This window comes from Perna viridis, chromosome 5 (assembly GCF_037379345.1).
Source record: "Perna viridis isolate PV_CMFRI_1.1 ecotype Kerala chromosome 5, ASM3737934v1, whole genome shotgun sequence".
NCBI lineage: Eukaryota > Metazoa > Mollusca > Bivalvia > Mytilida > Mytilidae > Perna > Perna viridis.
The window spans coordinates 6,754,184-6,778,052 of record NC_142449.1 but is presented as its reverse complement, the minus strand read 5'-3'; the positions used below and the strand labels follow the sequence as shown (position 1 = coordinate 6,778,052).

The 23,869-nt window shown below is 33.4% G+C and overlaps 1 protein-coding gene across 5 annotated transcripts in view; it reads right to left on the bottom strand.

Annotated features, from left to right (window-relative positions):
- LOC148615764 (CD109 antigen-like) overlaps positions 1–23,869 on the bottom strand; it is a 227,013-nt gene that overhangs the window by 180,644 nt on the left and 22,500 nt on the right. For all 5 annotated transcript variants that reach the window (XM_088582335.1, XM_088582339.1, XM_088582337.1 and 2 more), the window contains exons 3-12: positions 21,512–21,678; positions 18,923–18,954; positions 16,974–17,121; positions 15,479–15,549; positions 14,569–14,620; positions 13,202–13,284; positions 12,325–12,364; positions 9,724–9,814; positions 8,717–8,801; positions 8,162–8,419 (exon numbers count right to left, since the gene is read on the bottom strand). In XM_088582335.1, coding sequence (XP_088438461.1) covers positions 8,162–8,419; positions 8,717–8,801; positions 9,724–9,814; positions 12,325–12,364; positions 13,202–13,284; positions 14,569–14,620; positions 15,479–15,549; positions 16,974–17,121; positions 18,923–18,954; positions 21,512–21,678 — 1,027 coding nt within the window. The remainder of the gene's footprint in view (positions 1–8,161; positions 8,420–8,716; positions 8,802–9,723; positions 9,815–12,324; positions 12,365–13,201; positions 13,285–14,568; positions 14,621–15,478; positions 15,550–16,973; positions 17,122–18,922; positions 18,955–21,511; positions 21,679–23,869) is intronic.

Sequence of the window (23,869 nt, the reverse complement as noted above, 5' to 3'; positions counted from 1 at the left end):
AAGACAGACGACAGTGGACACAAAGTTATGGCAATAGTTCACAATGCCTTTAGACGAGGTGAGCTAAAAGATCTGGGTAGCTACAGCAAGCTCTGGCATAATATATAAGTTGTGAAAACTCCATATGCAGGTGCTGAAGGAATGTTGCCAAAGATGAAAGAAAGTTGACAATATGGAATAAAAAGTCATCATGTTTGTTGTATAGTTTGGTCAATAGTTTTCCTTTACCATTGATCTCTAAATGTAGGTCAAAATATGAAGCTGACTTCACAGTGTCTGCAGTATCCTTCACTTCAAGTTCTTTGGTGTAGATGTGATGTATAAAATCCCTGTAACTAGGATTGTTTAATAATAATACGTCATCTATATAGCAGAAACTGAGATTAAAGGATCTAGCTAAAGGATGTTCCTTCTGATGGATCAGATCAGCTGTTAAGTCAGCCTCATATATAAGAGCAAAGGAATAGGCAGCCAGTAGAGGAGCACAATTTGTTCCCATTGGAATGCTGACTATTTGTTCAAAAAAGCATCCACCACACTAGACAAATACGTTGTCGATCGAAAATTCCAGTATTTTGAAAACATCTTTGGTCTATTTGGAAGATGATTCAGAATTGTTTTTTACAAAGTATGAGGAATCTCTACCAAGAACTACATATTTGTATCTAGATGTACCGCCATTTTTTAAGTAACAACAATGTATCATGTTTATGAGTTGGGATTATAACTGAGTATGGGAAATAGAAGTATAAAGAATTGAAAAATCATAGGTTTTAATATTCTTTAAAAAAAATCTTGCATTGAGAGTTTCCAGAAGATATCTTGAATTTTTCAGTAACCACATTGAGTCAATACCACTATGGAAGTAACAAGTGTTGTGGTAGGACTGGAGATCCTCTTTGGCAGCTATGAGTATAGAAAATAAAAAAGATTAGGTGGTTCATTAGCAATCTGGATTTAGCTGTCATCACAGAAGTCTGGTTAACTTGGAAATCAAATTTATCTCCCCTTAGTGTCTGCAATACTTTGCTACACATTGACATATTTTTAATCATAGTACATCATTGATCAGTCCATGAAAATCATTAGTGACAGTAAAAACTTCATTCAGATTTTTATTTGATTTACCTTATGTTTTTAATATCAAAATACTGAACTGGCAGACATATTTTTACATTATATATTTTTAGAAAATTCCTGACAAAAGAAAAAAGGATTCTAGTAGTTCCTAACTGAAAGATTTATTGTAAAACTATCACTGGGATTGCATTAATTGCTCAATGCCAGGAAATCAACCACATGTTCCCATAATATTCCACCTAAGGGAAAGAATAATATGATTACTAATTGGAAAGAGTGAATAACAAAAAAATGATCACAAATGTGGAAGGACACACAGATTTCAGGATGTGCCAGGAACTTGTTCCACTCTTTCAGTGTTTTTGGAGTTATTCTATTTATGATATAGATTTTCTCCATTATTTATTGCTATTTTCAACATAAATTTTTTAAAATTTTGTGATCAGCAGATTGATATTTGGGTTGTGACGTTTTAGTGGGAGAAAGTTTAAGAATAAAATTACAATATAAATTATTGAAATTTATTATACAGCGAACTTTTTTGCCTTCTTTATTCATCAGGAAAATGTACTTTAAAAAATTACCAGTAAGTCACAACAAAATAGATGTTCTAACACTTACCATTCGGGAACCGTATATATACAGTCATAGACTGTTTTCAGAATTTTGGTTCTGGCAATTTTATTTTTATCTTAAGAAACCACAATTTGATTTCATATGCAAGCAGAGTGAATGTGCTTTAAAATGAGGCTATATTATACAGAGTTTTAGCAAAAATAGGAATTTGACAGCTAAATAAGAGGTTATGAGTCAAGAAGGCCACAAAAAATTGTGATATTTTGAGAGGTGGGCTCAATTCTCAGCCTCTGACAACAGAAGAATTATACATAGTGCTTCATTTCACCTGGTTTCTATAGAATAATAGGCTTGATAGACCATTCCCACCATGTTAACCCTATATACTAACCACTTCCAGTTTTAGGCCAATCTGAAGCCAAAAATTGCCAAAAAATCCTCATTTTTTCTCATGAGTGACCCCTCTGAAGACCCCTGATCTTCCACTTATAACTGTAATGAACAATTTCTGGCTTAAATTACCATCAGAGGGAACAAGCTTTAGAAAAATGGCACTTTGGACACTGTCTTACTCCATTTTCCCGTGCATGCCATCCACCCTCCCATTTCAGCATGGTGAGCGTTAATTTCTAATGAAAAGATGGGTGGTATGACTGATGTTGGAGATGGTATCATAGGAACATGCCATGAAATGTCCATCTAAGACTAATAACTTGAAAATTAAACAATTGTGCATGTTTTTAATCACATCACAATGCTATGAATAAAGCAATAAAATGTTTTATTACAAGCAAGTATTGATGAAAATTGGCATTAACTAAACTCTTCAGCACATAGGAAATGATACTTTCAAATACCCATCAAGAATACATTACTGGCTTACATGAAAAGAGGTTTCACAAGCTCTGATTGGAAATCTAATTTATATCATAGAAATTGGATTAAGAAGGTCAACTTTTACAACCATGTAATTTCAATAAGCAAAGCTTTTCATGTTGACATGATTCAAAGAAATAATTCTATTGCATGAAAAGACATTGGAATAAATCTATAGCAGATTAATTTGTAGAAATGGATTTTGTAATATGACTAAAATTACATTAATTATCGATTACAAAATTTTAGCATCACCCAAATCAGACTTTTCCAGAATTCCAAAATTGAAATAATGCAACTAGAAATTAATTTTATGAACAACATTAATTGAATCTTTCTATGTCAAAAAAAGATTTTATTCCTTAGGTACCAACCAATTTTTAATGAGGGGGGGGGCTGCAATTTAAAAAAAAAAATAAAATTCTTCCATATTAGAGCAAAAATATTTTACTCAGACATAGACATAAAAATAATTTGATTCAATTACTTAACAATGTAGATTTTCAATAAAAAATTTTAAGTACAACAACTGTTGAAAAAACTAGCTATTTCCATGTATGAGCAAAAAAATTTCTAACTCAAAATAAAAAAAAAAGAAAATTACACTTAACCTGTATATAATGGGAATAAATAACTGTGCAAAGTTTCAAAAAGATGAATTGATCAGTTCTCAAGTCATCATCTGGAAGCAGTAACAGGAAAGACAGAAGAATGGACTAACGGAGACATGCAACTTTTTGGAGGGTATTACATAGTACCTCACCACTTTGAGTGGCAGGGTGTAAAAAGTGTTCTCCTCCCAAGAGACTGCTTTGTTGAAAACATCTCATTGCTTGAAATTGCTTGAAGATTAGCCAAACAGAATCATACCCTGCCTTTTGTTTTAATACTCAAGGCAACATGCGGCTTGAGCAACTATCTTGAGTGAAGAGAGAGAGAGAGAGAGAGCAATGTAAGATTCTACACAACATAAATTCTAAATACAAAGCGTATCTTTAGGAAAATTGCTGTTGTATGCTGAAACAAAGAGAAAAGTGTCCAAAGGACATGAATGTCAGTACCACACTAAAAATTAAATAATCAGAAACCATGAAGTTCTCAACACTGTAAATCAAGACAAGGGCAGTACAGCTCACAAAGATGTAAATCAAGACAAGGACAGTACAGCTCACAATGCTTTATATCAAGACAAGGACAGTACAGCTCACAATGCTTTATATCAAGACAAGGGCAGTACAGCTCACAATGCTTTAAATCCAGACAAGGGCAGTACAGCTCACAATGCTGTAAATCAAGACAAGGGCAGTACAGCTCACAATGTTGTAAATCTAGACAAGGGCAGTGCAGCTCACAACCCTGTTAATCAATACAAGGGCAGTACACCTCACAACAATGTAAATCAAGTCAAGGGCAGTACAGCTCACAATGCTGTAAACCAAGACAGGTGCAGTACAGCTCACAAAAATGTAAATCAAGACAAGGGCAGAACAGCTCACAATGCTGTAAATCAAGACAAGGGCAATACAGCTCACAATGCTGTAAATCAAGACATGGGCAGTACAGCTAACAATGCTGTAAATCAAGACAAGGAAAGTACAGCTTACAAAGATGTAAATCAAGTAAAGGGTGGTATAGCTCACAAAAATGTAAAGCAAGTCAAGGGCAGTACAGCTCACAAAAATGTAAATCAAGATAAAGGCAATACAGCTCACAATACTTTAAATCCAGACAAGGGCAGTACAGCTCACAATGCTGTAAATCAAGACAAGGGCAGTACAGCTCACGATGTTGTAAATCTAGACAAGGGCAGTGCAGCTCACAACCCTGTTAATCAATACAAGGGCAGTACACCTCACAACAATGTAAATCAAGTCAAGGGCTGTACAGCTCACAATGCTGTAAACCAAGACAAGGGCAATACAGCTCACAATGCTGTAAATCAAGACATGGGCAGTACAGCTCACAATGCTGTAAATCAAGACAAGGGAAGTACAGCTTACAAAGATGTAAATCAAGTCAAGGGCGGTACAGCTCACAAAAATGTAAAGCAAGTCAAGGGCAGTACATCTCACAAAAATGTAAATCAAGACAAAGGCAATACAGCTCACAATACTTTAAATCAAGACATGGGCAGTACAGCTCACAATGGTGTTTTTGTAGACTCAATGTCAATTCATTTCCACAAGTGGGTTTCAAAATCATGCTTGTTACAACTACTCTTAGGTCATACAAACATTCTCATGACATGAACAGTTTTTTTTTTTTTTTTAAATTAAGTAACGAAACATTTCACAACACAAAAGAACAAACTTGAGATCTGCAGCGTATGAGAAGAGATCCAAGTCAAAACTGGAACATATGGTTAAGGTCATTATGATGCAGATTTATAACAAATCTGTTATCTTTCCTATAAAGAGTGTTGAAACATACGGATAGAAGTCAAACTTAAAGAAAAATCCTACTACGGTTTCTGCGCATATTATCCTTGAAAGTTATTTGCAATGCATCTATGATATCAAAGAGATCCCAGTAAACTTAGTAGACCTTAATGTGGTGCTGTCTATGGTAAAGAAGAAGACTACTATACTATAGTCCAGGAAAATGAGTAGCTGCTTAGGATATTTTCAAAACAGATTTTTTTTTACCTTCACTATTGATCAATAGGAAATTGTTACTGACTGGTATAATTGGACAAAATAAGTTTTGCACTGTCAAGATAAATTCAGTAAAATCTATATATTAAAGTATAGTTTTTTGGTACACCAATAATCATTCCATTTTTTTCTATAAAAAATATAGCGGATTTATTACAACATGTCACTATACTTAATTATGATTTTATAATACATGTACATAGGTCTTTAATTCTCCAGCTTACCAACATTTTATGAAAAATTCAATAATCTCCTGCTTAAGTGTCAGTGTCAAGCAAGGAATTTAAACCACTTTCATGGAAATTTCTCTCATTTTATTTCAATTGTTTGCTTAAATGCTATTAAATTTCTTCAATTCTTGTCAAAGCATGTCATAAAAAAAAACTTGGCAAATCTCAACTTTGAGACAATCACTCACTTAAGAATTTTCGAAGTTAACACCTATGCATGTTCAAAGGTCAATTTCACCTCAATACTTGTGTTAATAACTTGTAATAAAAAGATACATTAGTGAATGAAAGAATTCAGGTCAAACAAGTATGACTACTGGACTAGTTATTACCAGATAAGATGATGGTGAGGGATAAAAATCTTACAAAAATGACAGAAACTTATAAATATCAGGTTTATCCCAAGACTGTACATTTCATTTGATTCATTGTGAATTTTGTTTCTATGTGTCGTGCCACATTCAAAGCTACTTGTGTTTTCCCTGTAGAATGACAAAAGAAACATGAAGGCCAAATAATCTATTTTGTAGATTAAAACAATGTGATAATGATGACTCTACCCTACCAGTGCACCTGGTCCATGCTCCCAGTTTTTAGTGGAGTCCGAGTTGCTCATTTACTTTTGTTACTTTGTATGTATGATTTTAGTTACTTTATGTTCGTTGTTGTGTATGTCTGTTTTCCATGTCTGGTCTTTGTCCCTGGATTACATTCTTTTGATTACCGCTATAACCTTGGTTCCCTTGATTACTCTTTTAAATAGGTTAGTGACCCAATATTTTTATTAAATCATTTAAAGGAAAATGTCTTGCCCTATAAATATCAACAAAATATAAAAAAGATATTATTGGTAGATCTAAATAGTAGGATATGTCTTTAATATCCTAAAATACCACAAGGCATAGTCATAAGTATATAATAAAGCAGTTTGTCAATTATAACAAAAATCTGAATTGTGACATGAAAGCTGTGGAATCTACTTTATCAAGCTGCATTCAAATTGATGAATTTTCACAAAGAATGCATATCTACACTATACAAATTGAATGAATTTTGCTGAAAGATGCCAATTACCCCATCATCAAAAGGAAATGAGATCTGAAATCCATTGATCTCAAACAACATGAAATACTCTGTAGTACAAAGAAATACTTTGTTTAAACCTGAAATATGTTGAAAGTACAGAAAGTCTTAAGTTCAAACTTAAAACCATTCATTCTTTCATAATTAGCTGTAAACAATCAATTCTTTATGGAATTTACTGGTAAACACCTATCTGTGGATGGTTACAATTTTCATTTATCAACCTAAAATATTCCTTTAAGGAATTTTTTTGTGATTGATTTCTCAGAAACACTTTGATTCCTGATAAAAACTTATTTTTCAAAAGATTCCTAGATAATAGCTCAAACATAACCTCATCTTGCAACTAAATTCTGCATAAATGTTGTATGATATCAGTCTGAAAAATTAATTTCTTTCCATAAAACAAATCCACTTTGGTAAAATGTTATATTCATATCAAAGATGATATTTGAATGGAAAGTTATGTACCACTTTGATCTTTTTATCTTTCAAAATGGGTAGATTTAATATAAAACTTTGTAGAATTATCTATTGGTGTCTTCCCTCAATGCATATAAAGAGGAAAGTACTGTGAATTTTTAAAAAGACTATCAATGTTGATAGAAACATGGATCAGTTGTTAAAATACTTAATCATTAATATATAATTTGAAAACCTGATAATAAAATGTAAGTATTTGAATTTAAGCAAGTGAGTTCAAACCAAACTAGGCATTGCCCCTAATAAGACTAATACCCCCTGCAGCCTGTTGATCCCTGTACATTTGGGAACCAGTGTGGACATATGATTCACATCGGACACAATTTTTATGGTTGATAGACTAAGTACTTTTGAAGTACAATATGTTGTTCTTCCTCAAAACAACTAACTTCAAACAACAATCAGTTGAGATCACAAAAACAGAAGATCCCTTATTCCTGACAATATGTACATCTCCATATGGTCACCTAACATTCCATTGATTTTCATTACAATCCCGCAAGTTGTTGAGGAGAAGTTGTGGATAACACATCAAAAAAAGTTTTGCTGAAAAATGCCTACATTCCAATGGTCATCATTCCTACAATATTTGTCCAAACATAAATTTCCAACAATATGCACATCACAATATGGTAATTCAACAGCCAATCAAGTTTCATAACTGTCCTGCAAGATGTTGAAAAGGAGTTGCAGACAACGCATGATACCAAGCTTTGCTGAAAAATGCTTAAACACCTATCATTTCTACAATTTTTGTCCAAACACAAATTCATATCTCCATATGGTAATCTAACATTCCATTGAGTTTTATAACAATCTTGCAAGTCACAAGTTCAATAACCATCATTTCTAGTTTTTGTCCAAATATAAATTCATGACAATATGCACATCTTCATAGGATTATATTACATCAAACAATTCCATAATAAAGCTGCAAGTTGCTATGAAAATAGTTTGGACAGAAGGACAGACAGAGAGGACAGAAGCAGAGACAGGCAGGGTGAAATCTTTATATCCCAAAACTTTGTTTGTGGGGGTATAAATATTTCCACCAGCAAAATAAACTTTCCATGCACTACATCATGTAGCTTGATCAACCAATGCCAACAATATTTATATCAGTGTAATTACTCCTACATATTGACAACCAAGATATTAGTGGTAAATACTCTTACTTACATAAAATGTGTGCTTCATATTCTTTCTATACACCTTTTTGTCTATGATTTCCATGGCAACAGGTTCAGTATAAAAATTCAAGTTGGTTCTGCCTTGTTGTTTTTCTTCAGTTTCATCTTCAATGACCTCAGCAACAATACTCATAGGAAATGACCTTTGGTAAGAGTAGTAACAGTATTGTCCACAGAATTTCTGACGTAAAAGCGATGGGTCACCAATATCTGCAGTACTTATAGTTATGGTACCCTTTCCATCAACCTGTGATCAAAATCAATCTGTTTTTGTTAAATTACATATTAAACATTTGACTTTATGACTAAAATCAATTAGTTGATGCTATATTAAAAAAAAATAACATTTTTCTTTAGCAAATTTCATTACGTAATAGCATAGTTACATTTTACTACCTTTATACTTGTAAATAATTAACTATTTTTATCTGTATTGGAAGACTTACATTTACTTGATAGTATCAGTATTTTTTTTCATCTACAATAAAAAATTCAAGGAAATACCAAAACCACCATGATTACTACACTAAAAATTTGTACCTACCAATCTCTGAGACTTCTGTCTTGTGGTGCCATTCAATAAATATTTTAACAGAACACGTCCATGCACACCCTCACCATAATTATACCTAAAATTAAGTTTGACAGCTATGTGTAGCCATATATCCTCTACATCTGATGAAATAAGCAAGAATATTGGGTCCATTAACTTCCGAAAATTTGTAAAAATATTGTGACTAAGAACCATAGAAAATATCAGCAAAAACAAAAATCTTGTGTCAGGGGAGATAGGTCTATGTAGTACATTTAAAGACAAGGATGAACAAATGGATATAAACAATTCCAAGATTATTCTCTTGAATATATACCATAGAAAATATCTTTCACAAAATATCCCAATACTGAACAAAGTGTTTAAAGAATTTAGTAAAACATAATAATTATCATATAAAAAGAATAAGATTACTTAGGTTAGCCAAGTGTATGATGGCTGTGGTTGGTTAGCCAAGTATATGATGGCTGTGGTAGGTTAGCCAAGTATATGATGGCTGTGGTAGATTAGCCAAGTGTATGATGGCTGTGGTTGGTTAGCCAAGTATATGATGGCTGTGGTTGGTTAGCCAAGTATATGATGGCTGTGGTAGGTTAGCCAAGTATATGATGGCTGTGGTTGGTTAGCCAAGTATATGATGGCGGTGGTTGGTTAGCCAAGTATATGATGGCTGTGGTAGGTTAGCCAAGTATATGATGGCTGTGGTAGATTAGCCAAGTATATGATGGCTGTGGTTGGTTAGCCAAGTACATGATGGCGGTGGTAGGTTAGCCAAGTATATGATGGCTGTGGTAGGTTAGCCAAGTATATGATGGCTGTGGTTGGTTAGCCAAGTACATGATGGCTGTGGTTGGTTTCCATATATTTTTGCGGAAGCTATTGAGTCATCCTATAAAGTCTTCTTCTTCCAAAAAATTGGAAGTTACCTTATCTTCTTAAAATAATGTGTAGAAATATTTCCTAGTTCCATTGGGAGTTATTAAGGTTTTACTACTTACAGAGCTTCTACTTCAATATTCACTGATGAAAAATCTTTAACATATAAAAAGGAGACTGATGGCTTTACTTCAACAGAAAATCTGGGCAAAACTGGAATAGAAAATATAAAAATCATTGTAGTAAACACAAAAAAATGGAAGGGTAATACATGTACACAATCAGATTAATAACATTAAAGCCTGAAAAAAAAAACAAAAGGCTCCCAGGAGCCTGAATCACTCACCTGGTTGAATTTTGCCTTTCAAAGGCAATAAATTTAACAAGAAGTTGTCCAACAATTTTGACTCAAGAAGTCTTTGGTAGGACTTAACATAAGGATCATTTCAACAACTGAAAGTTTCATTTAATTTATCATAGTTTTCAAGATATTGACTGAAAACTGTAAAAAAAGAAGTCATTTTTTACCTTTCAAGGGCAACAACTCTTACAAGGAGTTGTCTGACAAATTTTATCCCTGAAGATTATTGTAGTCCTAATAACAAGGATCACTTCAGCTATTGAAAGAATTTAGCTTAACCTAACTGTTTTGGAGATATATGAAAAAAAACTACTGTCTGTTCCATGTTTTATTTCAAGTAACAGCAGCCATGTTTTTTGACTGATCAAATATCACCACATCAAATCTATGCAGGATACCCATGGAACATTCACACCAAGTTTGGTTCCAACTGATCAAATAATGTCAGAGGAGAAGAGTTTTGAAAGAAATAACATTAAAAATAGCAAAAATCATTGATAAAGGACAATAACTCCAATATGGCTTAACTGATTAAAGCCAAAATTTGACCAGAGATAGATCTCATCATGCTGAACATTTTTACCCAAGTCAGAATTTAGTCTGACCTAACAGTTTTGGAGATAAATGCAAAAAAACTACTGTCTAACCCCTATGTTCTATTTATAGTAATGGCAGCCATGTTTTTCGGCAGATCAAAAAATCCCCACATCAGTTCTATGCAGGATATCCCAAAGAACATACATACCAAGCTTGGTTTGAATTGGTAAAGTAGTGTCAGAGGAGAAGATTTTTGAAAGAACTAACATTAAAAATTGCAAAAATCGTTGATAAAGAGCAATAACTCCAACATGGCTGAACAGATTAAGGCCATAATTTGACCACAGATAGATCTCATCATGCTGAACACTTTTACCCAGTCAGAATTTAGCTTAACCTAACGGTTTTGGAGATAAATGCAAAAACTACTGTCTGACCCCTCTGTTCTATCTTTAGTAATGGCAGCAATGTTTTTCAACAGATCAAGAATCCCCACGTCAATTCTATGCAGGATACCCCAAGGAACATTCATAGCAAGTTTGGTTTCAATTGGTCAGGTAGTGTCAGAGGAGAAGAGTTTTGTATACTTGTAAACGACGACAACAGCTGATGATGACAGATGACGATGACGACGGACGACGGATGCCAAGTGATGGAATAGCTCACATGGCCTTTGGCCAGGTAAGCTAAAAGACAGAGAGATGTACACAGCAAAAAGCTTTGTACATGAGAATCATACCATTAGCAAAATTTGATTCTCTATGATTCGTTTCTTATATCCACTTTTTGGACAGCTAAATATTTTGCAATATCACATAATGGGTTGATGTGATAGAAACAAATGATATCTTGATTGGAAGAAGATGTTTCTTACATTGTTTTCTTGTAACAACTGACATAGTCATAGATGAACAATCGCTAGAAATCCTGCGATGACAGATGCCAAATGTCCAGCAAACAATCACTAGAATTCCTGCGATGACAGATGCCAAATGTCCAGCAAACAATCACTAGAATTCCTGCGATGACAGATGTCCAGCAAACAATCGCTGGAATTCCTGCCATGACAGATGCCAAATGTCCAGCAAACAATTGCTAGAATTCCTGCCATGACAGATGCTAAATGTCCAGCAAACAATCGCTAGAAATCCTGCGATGACAGATGCCAAATGTCCAGCAAACAATCACTAAAATTCCTGCGATGACAGATGCCAAATGTCCAGCAAACAATTGCTAGAATTCCTGCCATGACAGATGCTAAATGTCCAGCAAACAATCGCTAGAATTCCTGCCATGACAGATGTCCAGCAAACAATCGCTGGAATTTCTGCCATGACAGATGTCCAGCAAACAATCGCTGGAATTCCTGCCATGACAGATGTCCAGCAAACATTCCAAGAAATCATAGTTAAGAAGGTTTAATAACTTCTGAAATTTGAGTATTGCAAAATATCAACTTGCTTTATTTTATTTCAACATCATACAAACCTCGCCAATTTTGTTTGCATTGATGTTGAAATTAAATAACTTGAGTTGACAGATTCAGATATTCAATATGACTCACTATGACACATATAATTATAATATGAATCAAACATGATATGAATAAAATATGTTAAAGTTATCATCTGAGGTGGAATTCATCTGGCAAACACTTAATACTCCATAGATTTATGTGAACAACTTAATACAGACTATGTCACATACAAAGAACATTAATTCAAGATAGCAAATATTCTGTACCATTTCCTGGAAGTCAACTGGCACAAAAAGTCAACAGAAAGGGATTAGCACAGTTAACAGGTTATTTTGAGGCTTTACTTACCGTAAGCATCAACTGTAAAATTTCTTTCTGCTGCGCTACCCTGAAAAAAATAATCAATGATTGTAAAATATAAAAGTGTGATACAATGTGATTATTCTCAAGTCATTATCATAACAGCAATAATTACTCTTAATCACTATTACTTCTTAATTTTTCTTTTGTAAAATAGATGTATAAAATATATACAAAATAAAAAGGAGTACATCTTCAATTTGTACTTAACAAAGTACAAAGGAGTACATCTTCAATAAGTACATAACAAAGTACAAAGGAGTACATCTTCAATATGTACATATCAAAGTACAAAGAATATATTGGTTCTATACTTTACAAGTACACAAAAAGTATTGTCCTCCACATAAAGAGGTGAAAATGGAGTTCAAACAAGCTAAAATGTAAGGGAAAAATTACCACCATAGAAAGTGCACATCAATATACATATAGACACTACGCAGTGTTTGAATAGTATTGTTTCAAAATACTTTCTAAGTTACAGATTACACAAAGTAGATACCCCTGAGTGTGACAGACAGACAGAGTCAAGTGAGTACTAAACCTGCTTTTATCTTTGGTTACGCAGGTAAAAACATGAATTTTTATTTTTGTGATTATATGTAATGGTGAAGCTTGATTATTCACAGCTCTAAATTTCAAAACAACTGCTGTAATTAAATTTTTGTGCAAATCAAAACAATGTCATAACACCATATGACTAAATTTTTTTGGAGTAATAAAAAAAGATCAAATCTTTCTGTACAATAACTTTACAATACTTTTGGAACTCACAGTATTTTTAATCAAATCCCATATTAATTCCACATATTCCCTTCATCCAACCCCATTATTATTCCCACAGAATGTTCAGCCCAATATTTACTTTTCCATCAGTCTGCTGTACTGCTATTTTCCATAAACCAAGCTTTGGATCATTTGATAATGTATACTCTTGTGTCACTACACCTGAAATATGATTGAAATAAAGTTAAAACATATTCATTTGTTCAATGAAAAGCCAAAGGAAGGGATCATTTTTTTTCACTAAAAGAGACAAGAAAATTCCTATTTTCAACCATGTGAGATTTCCTTCACTCACCCATGGTTAAGATCATGCCAAATTGGTGTACTAATCATAACATTAATTTTTAGAGTGAGAGAATTAAACCATACCTGTTAAACCTCCCACAATAAGGGAGAGAATTCCAAAAAACTCAATGAAAAATTTAGATTCTCCAACTTAAAAATGTAAAATTTGTAAGAAGATATTGGATAAAATATTACTATATTGTCTTCGAAACTGCAACATGTAGCCATATGTCTCCCCCCCCTCCCACACTGCCATAAACAAGTCTAAATGAATAAGTACCATTACTCCTGAAATCGCTAAATAATTGAAAATTTGATTTTATATAAAATCTCCCACATGAGGTGAGAATCTCCCATTTAAACTGTTATTCTTTTGATCCACCATTATACATCTCTACTTGTCCGAGTTTACATCTATATGAAGTTTTTATTCTTTTGATCCATCATTACACATCTCTACTTGTCTGAGTTTACATCTATGTGACGTTTTTATTCTTTTGATCCATCATTACACATCTCTACGTGTCTGAGTTTACATCTATATGAAGTTTTTATTCTTTTGATCCATCATTACACATCTCTACTTGTCTGAGTTTACATCTATGTGAGGTTTTTATTCTTTTGATCCATCATTACACAACACTATTAAGTGTACATCTATGAGAGGTTTTATCTTAGTAACATGATTTACCAATCATATTTCCATAATTAGGTTACTCATCACTTAACATGATTTACTGATACTATAACCTGAGTTATAAATCAATTTACCTAGGTTACTAATTATATTACCATCATTACCCGAGTTATTAATCAATTTACCTGGGTTACTAATTATATTAGCATTAATTATACTTGGATCACAGGTTATATAACCCTGCTGACCATTCATATCACCCGAGTTTCTGTTCATATAACCTGTGTTATTGACCATATTTCATGAGTTCCTAATCATATTACATGAATTACTGGCTATAAAATCGGAGTTACTGGTCATAAAACCTAAGTTTCTGATTATATTACCCAAGTTACTGATCATTTTACCTGGGCTACTGATCATAATTCTTGAGTAACTGATTATCATATTACCTGAGTTACTGATTATCATATTACCCGAGTTACTGATTATCACATTACTTGAGTTACTGATCATCATATTACCTGAAGTACTGGTCTGGTTTTTGAATTGTGCCACTTTGTTACCATCAGGATCCTTAAACACAGAGAAGAGTGGAAAAGAATTAGGAAGGTTATGTAAAAATTGAAGTCCAAGAAGGAGAGATACTTTGCATTGACTCATTTAAGATTTCAAAGTATGAAACAATGTACTCAAACTTCATAACAGTTACACCATCCTATTCACTTAATAAATAAATAATATTGTTTGATTGCCAAAAACATTAAAATCACCAAGTTCAACCAAATAACATTCTATATAACACTATATTCAAATGGGCTGTGTCCTTATTGTACGTCTTATGATGTACCATGGTTCTCAATTCCTACATGGGATTGATTTAACATACAATGTGGACATAACTTTTTGTAGGTTTTAACTTGTCTGGTGCTGGCATGTCAGTTATCTGCTAATGGTTCTTAGTTTGTACATTTGTGTCATTTATATTCAGTTTCTTTACTTCGGTTGTAACAAGGGACTCAAGACCTTTTTGAACTGATTTTTAGATGTGTTTAATTGTGCAATATTTTTTCCACAGTGGCCAGATTTTAAAAGGTTGAAGGTTGAGATCACATCAAAGTACTTTAACCCTGCAAAAGTCAAGAATATCTGGCCTCTGTGTGTCTTGTTTCCGTTTCACCTTTCTTTTTGTTACTTCTGTATAAAGGGGCACCTCTTTCACTGTACATGTGTCAGCTGCAGCATGCCCTGTGGTGTGAGGGTTTTCTCGTTCATGGTTGACCAATTAGTGGCCTTGGTCTGACATTTTCATTCCAATGGGATTGTTGTCTCTTTTAACATATTCACCATATCTGTTCTCGTTTTATCAATCATATTGATCAGATATGACATAAAATACAGGATGAAATATTGTTGTAGACTGTATGTACTCACTATTATTGTAATATCCATTAGCTTCTTAACTGCCTTTAAATCTACATCCATTATAAATGTTCTCATTTTCACTGAAATAAAATATAAAAAGATGACAACCACAATTATCAAAATATTATTGTACAATAAATAACATTTTTTGTCTTTGTCATAAAACACTACCTAATTATTGCTATACTAAAATATTTAAACTCAATAATTATACGTATTTTGAAAGGTTAGTTTTACAAACTGTTTGTATTTCATTTCATAATCTTTTGTTATTTCTATTTCAGTACATAATAATTAATCAAAATTGTATTTCAGAAATTGTTAATGTCTTTGTTATTAGTTGTAGATACAAACAACTGAACTAAACTAAAAATATATGAGCACTGATGAAGCAAAATTAATGAGTTTTCTATAGTACATCATGGTATCCTGGAAATGTGCAGTTCCTTGATACCCACATTAGCGTACCTAGACTTTTACCCTGGACAAATGTAGTTCCCTGATATCTACATTATTTTACCTAGACTTTTATCCTGGACAAATGCAGTCCCTGATATCTATATTATTGTACCTAGACTTTTACCCTGGACAAATGCAGTCCCTGATATCTATATTATTGTACCTAGACTTTTATCAGAATTAATTTCACTTGCAATATGACAGGTACCACTGACAGAATCCAGAGCACTTGATGTCACTCTTGCTTCTTTTCTAGGAATTCATATTTCTAAAGCTTTTTTTTAAAATATCTTCAGTTTTAACATGTAATAGTATTTTATTGCAACTTTGTGTATGTAGATAGTCCTTGTCTGTTTTCATGTTCAGGCCAAGTACTTAGATTTTATATATTTTAATTCTCACATTATGGACAATTCAGTATTGGTCAGCTGATTATTATTATATCATGGTATCATGAAAAATTCAGTTCCCTGTTAACTTTTACTATGAGGCCACAATGGACAATAATCCAGAACACTTCCTTACCGACACCTGACAACAGGGACAATTTTTAAATGTATACATCTGACATTTCAAGAATTTTTTTTCTGATTCACAGAATCCTTAGAAATATGAAGTGCTAGATATAAGACTTTTTTTCTAATGATTTTAATGGATAATTAATTCTTGAAGCTATGTTTATGAAAATTATATTTTAAAACAAAAAAATCACTGATTTCATAATCAATTGAGAATACTGCTATGCTAAATAATAGCATCACTGAGCATTTGTCATATTTGTATGAATAGATATTTTTTAAATAAAGCATCGCAGTTATAAAGTTGCAATTAAGCATGAAGGCTGAAGTCCTAGCTAGAATCAAACCAGATGAGGAAAGGTTGTTTTCTCTGTAAAAGGAGAATATAGATAATTCAAACTTTGTATTCAGAAAATAGAGTTAATGGGGCAAAGATTTATGGAACACCATAAGTTACATTTCAATATGTAACTTATTTAAGATGGATATACAGACAGAATCTAACACTATAGTCCCCTTCAACTTACCTGTCTGGGAACGCTTGTAAATGCCTTTATCAGTCTGCACAAGTATGGCACCAGAGCCTCCTTTCAACTCTATCTCATGTGATGCTCTGATGGAAAGTCCATCTAAAAGAAGTTTCATATAGTACTTCCCAAGTTTCAACTCCCCTGGCTGAAAAATAAAGTATAAAGATGTTTACCATTGAAGAATTGTCAGCTCCTTGGACAGGAATAATTATATGATAAAAAATTATCAATAACCTTGTCCATGTATTATCAACAATAACTTTAGTCCTAGCTTAACTTGACTTTTAAAAAGCAGGATCTCACCAATTTAGACCCCAGGAACTGCTCACCCTTCTGAAATGACAGAGTTTGACCCCAGGAACAACTCAACTATCTGGAGGGAGAGTTTGACCCTTAAGGACATCATCACTTACCTGGAGAGACAGAGTTTGACCCCAGGAATTTCTCACCCATCTATCGGGACAGAATATGACCCAAGGAAATTCTCACTAATCTAGAGGCACAGAGTTTGACCCCAGGATCTGCTCATCCATATAGAGAGACAGAGTTTAACCCCAGGAATTGCTCACCCATTTGAGTTCGACTCAAGGAACTGCTCTTCAATCTTGTGGGACAGCAGGGTTTTACACCAGATATGATTGAGTCTGACCAAAGTGTTAAGTGGGGTCAGTGATGTTCATTATACAGCAAAACATGTCTTAACTAAACCCTAAACAATCTGAAAACCTGTCTAAACCAAACCTGGAATAATTTCAATTCCTGTCTAAACAAGACACTTTTTAAAGTCCTTTAATATCAGTTAAAATCATTGTTTTTACCTTGGTAATTTGAGCTCCTTTCTGAACTGAACCAAGAGACTTTCAGTTTAGACCATTTTCACAGTACTTTGTAATTTTGGTTCGTTGGTGTTATTTATTTTGTTCCTCCTGTGTTGTAATTTTTGTGTACCTGGTGGTATCTTATCCAAGAAACTCCCTCATTTATACCTTAAGGATTACTTTAATAAAATAATGAATGACATATCAAACAGCCACCTTGTGAAAGAGCAGATATAGTGTCTTACTTATATCAACCAATTAGAAATCATTTCATATTTTTATCTGCCTTACAAAATGTTAGTTTCTTAATATGTATTGTAGATTTGATTGTATTGCCTTAAAAAATAATGTGTCAAAGTGGGGTTACATGCCTACCTGTGTGCTAGTCAAAGTGGGGTGACATGCCTACCTGTGTGCTGGTCAAAGTGGGTTGACATGCCTACCTGTGTGCTGGTCAAAGTGGGGTGACATGCCTACCTGTGTGCTGGTCAAAGTGGGGTGACATGCCTACCTGTGTACTGGATAAAGTGGGGTGACATGCCTACCTGTGTACTGGTCAAAGTGGGGTGACATGCCTACTTGTGTACTGGTTAAAGTGGAGTGACATGCCTACCTGTGTGCTGGTCAAAGAGGGGTGACATGCCTACCTGTGTACTGGTTAAAGTGGAGTGACATGACTACCTGTGTACTGGTCAAAGTCGGGTGACATGCCTACCTGTGTACTGGTCAAAGTGGGGTGACATGCCTACCTGTGTACTAGTCGAAGTGGGGTGACATGCCTGCCTGTATACAGGTCGAAATGGGGTGACATGCCTGCCTGTGTACTGGTCGAAGTGGGGTGACATGCCTACCTGTATACTGGTCGAGGTGGGGTGACATGCCTATCTGTATACTAGTTGTAGTGAGGTGACATGCCTACCTATATACTGTAACTCCTGTGAGGTAGTACAATATAAATCAAGTTCACAGAGTCAGACTTAAATACAAACCAGATTGTTTTTGACTGATCGAAACATCCTTGTCCTAAAACACAAAAAATATCTGTTATGGGAATTAAAATCATAATCAATCAATCGTGCCTCTCATTGTCCTTTTAATAATTTTAAACTTTAAACTATTTAAACTTACAGAAAAATCAATTTGTACATCAGTCTTGTATGCTGAAATCAGAAAATGAACATTATTATCAAACCACATTGATATCAACAGTTATTAAAAAAAAACATATTCCTATAAATTTGTGTTACCAGAATTATCAAAATATGCATGTTTATGTAAACTAGATTCTCCAAGAAACTTGTATTTGTTTTCAGCAGTGTAATATGAATATTTTAAAAATTCATTAACTTCAGAAACCAAAGTTTTCAAATTAGATAGAATAATTGACAGACAATTCATTGATTGTGTAACTCCAGTATCTAGTTTGGATCTTGGTTGCCAAAGGGAAACAATCATATGAAGTTATATAACATTGGTACTATTAGTATCAATGAAGTTAATCGAAACTTTGAACATTAAAAACTTACTGACCATCTTGTTCTGAAATATGTCTACTTGATTAAGCAGATGAATGTATAAACATATAAAAAAATATAGTAATGCCAGTAATCAGCAAACTTGAGACATTTTTTAGGCAAAAGGAAGGCGCTAAGAAAGTTTCTGACGAGGTTTCAGAAGTAGACCATTTATGTAAGTTTTTAAACCACTTTCCTGTAACTTGATCATTTAACATTAGCAATCATACTTAGAATGACACGGTAGCAACTGGTTGTAAATAGTATTGTATGTGTCTGTTGTAGGTGTGGGAGCTTTCACAAGGTGTGGCAGACAGAAATATAGAGGAATAAAATTAAACACTCAGCACTTCTGAGTCCCTGCATTCCTTTGCAGCAGGGGGATTATTGGTATAACTGTTCTTTGCAAGGTATCAATTGAAACATTAACAAGTGGACCAACCACTAGAGTCATGTGATTAGCACCAACAATTAATGCATTGATTAAAAAGGACGTTATACACATTGTCCTGTAAATTAAGCAGTACAATATTATTGAGGAATTGTTCCTCTTTGTGAAAATTTCTACTTTAGCAGTCATCTTGGTCTATCATTTAGATCCAAAAGTGTTTTAATTGTCCATCCACTGAATTAAATCTTCTAAGCTGAAATCAGCAGAAGGAGAAGTAAGGCAAAAACAAAATCAGGATGGACAAGTAACAACAGACAACTGATCTTGACATTTGATATACTTTGGTAACTTAGTTGAAATGATTGTCAATTTCTAGTGTTTTACCTAAATGCATATGATTTCTTTAAATGTAAATAGAACAAATCTTATAATCAACATACAGCCAAAACACCTTTCTCTGTTAACACCTTTCTCTTATTGTTAGATTAACAGGTTTAAAGTGAACACCTTTGCCTAAAGCTGAATATTTGCATATCAGGGATTATTGTAAAAACATGGCTAAAAACAAAAAACAATCCAATCTCTGGTCCTCTAAGGTGAACAGTTATGTACAAATTTTCCATAATTTTTTTGGCTTTTTCTTTTTCAGCAAGGCTATAACTAATTTTTCATAACAAACAAGATCAGGAAAATACTTCTCATGACAGTGATAGGTAGCTATAGGGTACAGGTTTGTCCTCTTTGACAGTGATAGGTAAAATAGTGTCACAATGGCTATTAAGGTCCTAAACTTTACTAATAGGGTCCTGGACCTACTATTTGGATCCTAAACCTTACTATTAGGGTCCTAGACTTTACTGTTAGGGTCCTACACTTTACTGTTAGGGTCCTTGACCTTACTGTTAGGGTCCTACACTTTACTGTTAGGGTCCTTGACCTTACTGTTAGGGTCCTACACCTTACTGTGAGGGTCCTATACTTTACTGTTAGCGTCCTAGACCTTACTATTAGGGTCCTAGACTTTATTATTACAATATTTCCTTCAGAGAAAGAAGGTTATGGTGTAACAGTTCACAAAGATTTCACAGTTAAATAAAAAGAATTAAATTTAGGTCGAAATGTAAAATTTTCATTAAACATTGATGCACTTTATTGGAAATAGATTTAACTATTATTTCTTTGAATATATCAAAAACAAAAATCTCCAAAACATTTAAATGGATATATCAAAAACAAAAATCTCCAAAACATTTAAATGGTAATATATACATGACTTTAAAGTAGACCTAAAATGTGAACTTCAGCATACTTGAATCTTTAATTTTTTTGTGTGGTTAGTTTTAACTCACATCATTTGTGTTACATTTAATACCATCAAAAACCTATCATTATCTTACTAAACCAGACACTACAAATATGTTAAAACCATGTTTTACTGGTCATGGACAGGTCAAGTCAGCCTGTATACAAAGGACCGGATTAGAAACAGCTTGTAAATAACATCTAAATACTGGATACTCCTTTTGGTAAATCTTATGGGGTTCAAAACCTTAAATTTGATGAATTAAAAAAAAATAAATTCAGAAAGTTATCTGATAACTATTATATTTGCAAGGGAAAAAAATAAAGGCCATGTAATAGAAGTTTTATTAATCAATTTTTAACATAACCTTTGTATCATTTTCTCAATGTCACAAAAATTTAATTGCATTAGGCCACATCAAGTTTATTTGTAGTTTCTCATCCACCATTAACTAAAAATGGGTCAAAAACCTCTAAAGATTATCTTCGGACAAATACAGGCATGTTTACCTGCAGGATCAACTGAGAATGCCACAGTTTTCATCTGACTTTTGTCCTTTTCATGTGTAAACACAATGCTTCCAGTCTGTATGGAATTCCTCTGCTCAGTTAATAATACATTGACAGTGTATGAGGTACCCACACGGGCAATCTTAGGGGCTGTCACAACAAAGGTCCTGAAACACAACAATTACATCATCTCTGTATCACTCTGTATTCTGTATAATATTGGGAACAGATCAAAATTACTGCACTAAAGCATATAATACACCTCTACAATTAAAATAACTCTAGAATAAAGACTAGTAATACAATAAAAATAAAAAAAATGCACCCTTCTATGATTACAAACAAGAAAAAAATACCATGCAGCATGATATCACTGCAATGACAAAACATAGACTACAGTTTGAGCAATTATGGACATAAAATTTAAGCTTGATATAGCTCTAAATTTTATAAAATGCCTTTTTGGCCCTTTTTTATGTTTTTGATTGCTAAACAATGGTGGCTAAAATCCTCAGAATCACTACCAACCTTTTTTAGTGTTATGGAGTTTTGTTGTGAATTTTTATCAGTATTCAAAATTCCTAGTGTTCTTTAGTAATCATGTAAGGCTGCTTGGATGGACTAATTGAATGTGTTACATGTTATGTTTCTGAATTATTTTGCATCAGAGAGTTCAATTAATAGTTACAGGTTAACACAAGCTCCGTAGAGAAATAATGGTTTTCACAAGGCAGTAAGGAATTAAGGGGGAGGAAAGCAAGATATATTGTAGGTTACAGGAAAAACCCTTAACACATTCATAGCCCCTAGCAGTGTCAACCATCGATACACATTCATAGCCCACAGCAGTGTCAACCTTGTAACTACTTTACTACTTGGATTACTATAGAAGTATGCTCATTAGGCAGTGTTTCAATGTAGATCACATTATGACAGAAGTATGCTGATTAGGCAGTTTTTCAATGTAGATCACATTACTATAGAAGTATGCTGATTAGGCAGTGTTTCATTGCAGATCACATTATGACAGAAGTATGCTGATTAGGAAGTGTTTCAATGTAGATCACATAATGACAGAAGTATGCTGATTAGGCAGTGTTTTAAAAGAAGATGAAAGAGGAAAAAAAACTATGACACGTTGAACAGATAAGTTTTCATGGCGCAGATGGTTACACTGTAATGATCCACCAATTCATGATGACGACCATAAAACTTCTGTAGTGATGACCTCCATCTTGTAGCAACATAACCCTGTTCCAGGCACCTAATTGTAAGAAGTCTAGTGCAATAATGTATGATTTGTGATATGAAATCTCCATACACAGGTGCTAAGGGATATTGCCACGGATGAAAGGAAAGTTGACAATTTTGACTGAAAAGTCATCACTTTTGTCGTCTAGTTTAGTCAATAGATTAGTTTACCATTGATTTCTAATTGTAGGTCAAGATATGAGGCTGACTTCACAGTGTCTGTAGTATCCTTTATCTCAAGTTCTTTGGGTTAGATGTGATGTATCAAATCCCTGAAACTGGGATTGTTTAATGATAATACATCATCTATATAGCGGAAACTGAAATTAAGAGATCTAGCTAAATGATGTTCCTTCTTTTGGATTAGATCAGCTATTTTAGTCAGCCTCATAAGAGTGAAGGAATAGTTCAGCAAGCAAAAGAGTACAATTTGTTCTCATTAGAATGCCGACTCTTTGTCGAAAAACGTGTCCACCACACTGGACAAAAATGTTTTAGGACATAAAGTCCAGCATTTTGAAAACATCTTCAGTATATTTGGAAGATAATTTGGAATTATTAGTTTACAAAGTATGAGGAATCTCTACCAAGAACTATATATTTGTTTTTCTAGATGTACTGTCTTTTTTGAGGTGCCAAAAAGGAATATGTAACAAAGATTCTGTGAAAGTTTCATTTAATTCCATTCAGCAGTGTATGAGGAGTAACAGATAAGAGATGGGTCCCCATCTGTGTGACAGAAGAAAGGGACAGAAACCCCTGTCATTATATAACCCTCATGGCAAGGTTTTATTAATACACAGCTTTATGTTTGCCAGTTTTGTATCAGGAAAAATTTACTTGCACACATGATACTTTATTCATTAAACTATTATTTCTGCAATCTTTTTAATTTTTCAATCGCACATATATATATCTGGTTAACTTTTATCAAGATGTTTCACACATTACAATAAGTACTTTGTATCTTATCTTTGGAATAACTTTAAAATTATTTATATATAAATTTTGTATGCAATGGATGCACAAAAAGAAGTACAACATTGTAGTAATTTGATTACTATAATATTAATTCAGAAATACATAGAAATTCAAAACATTTCATGA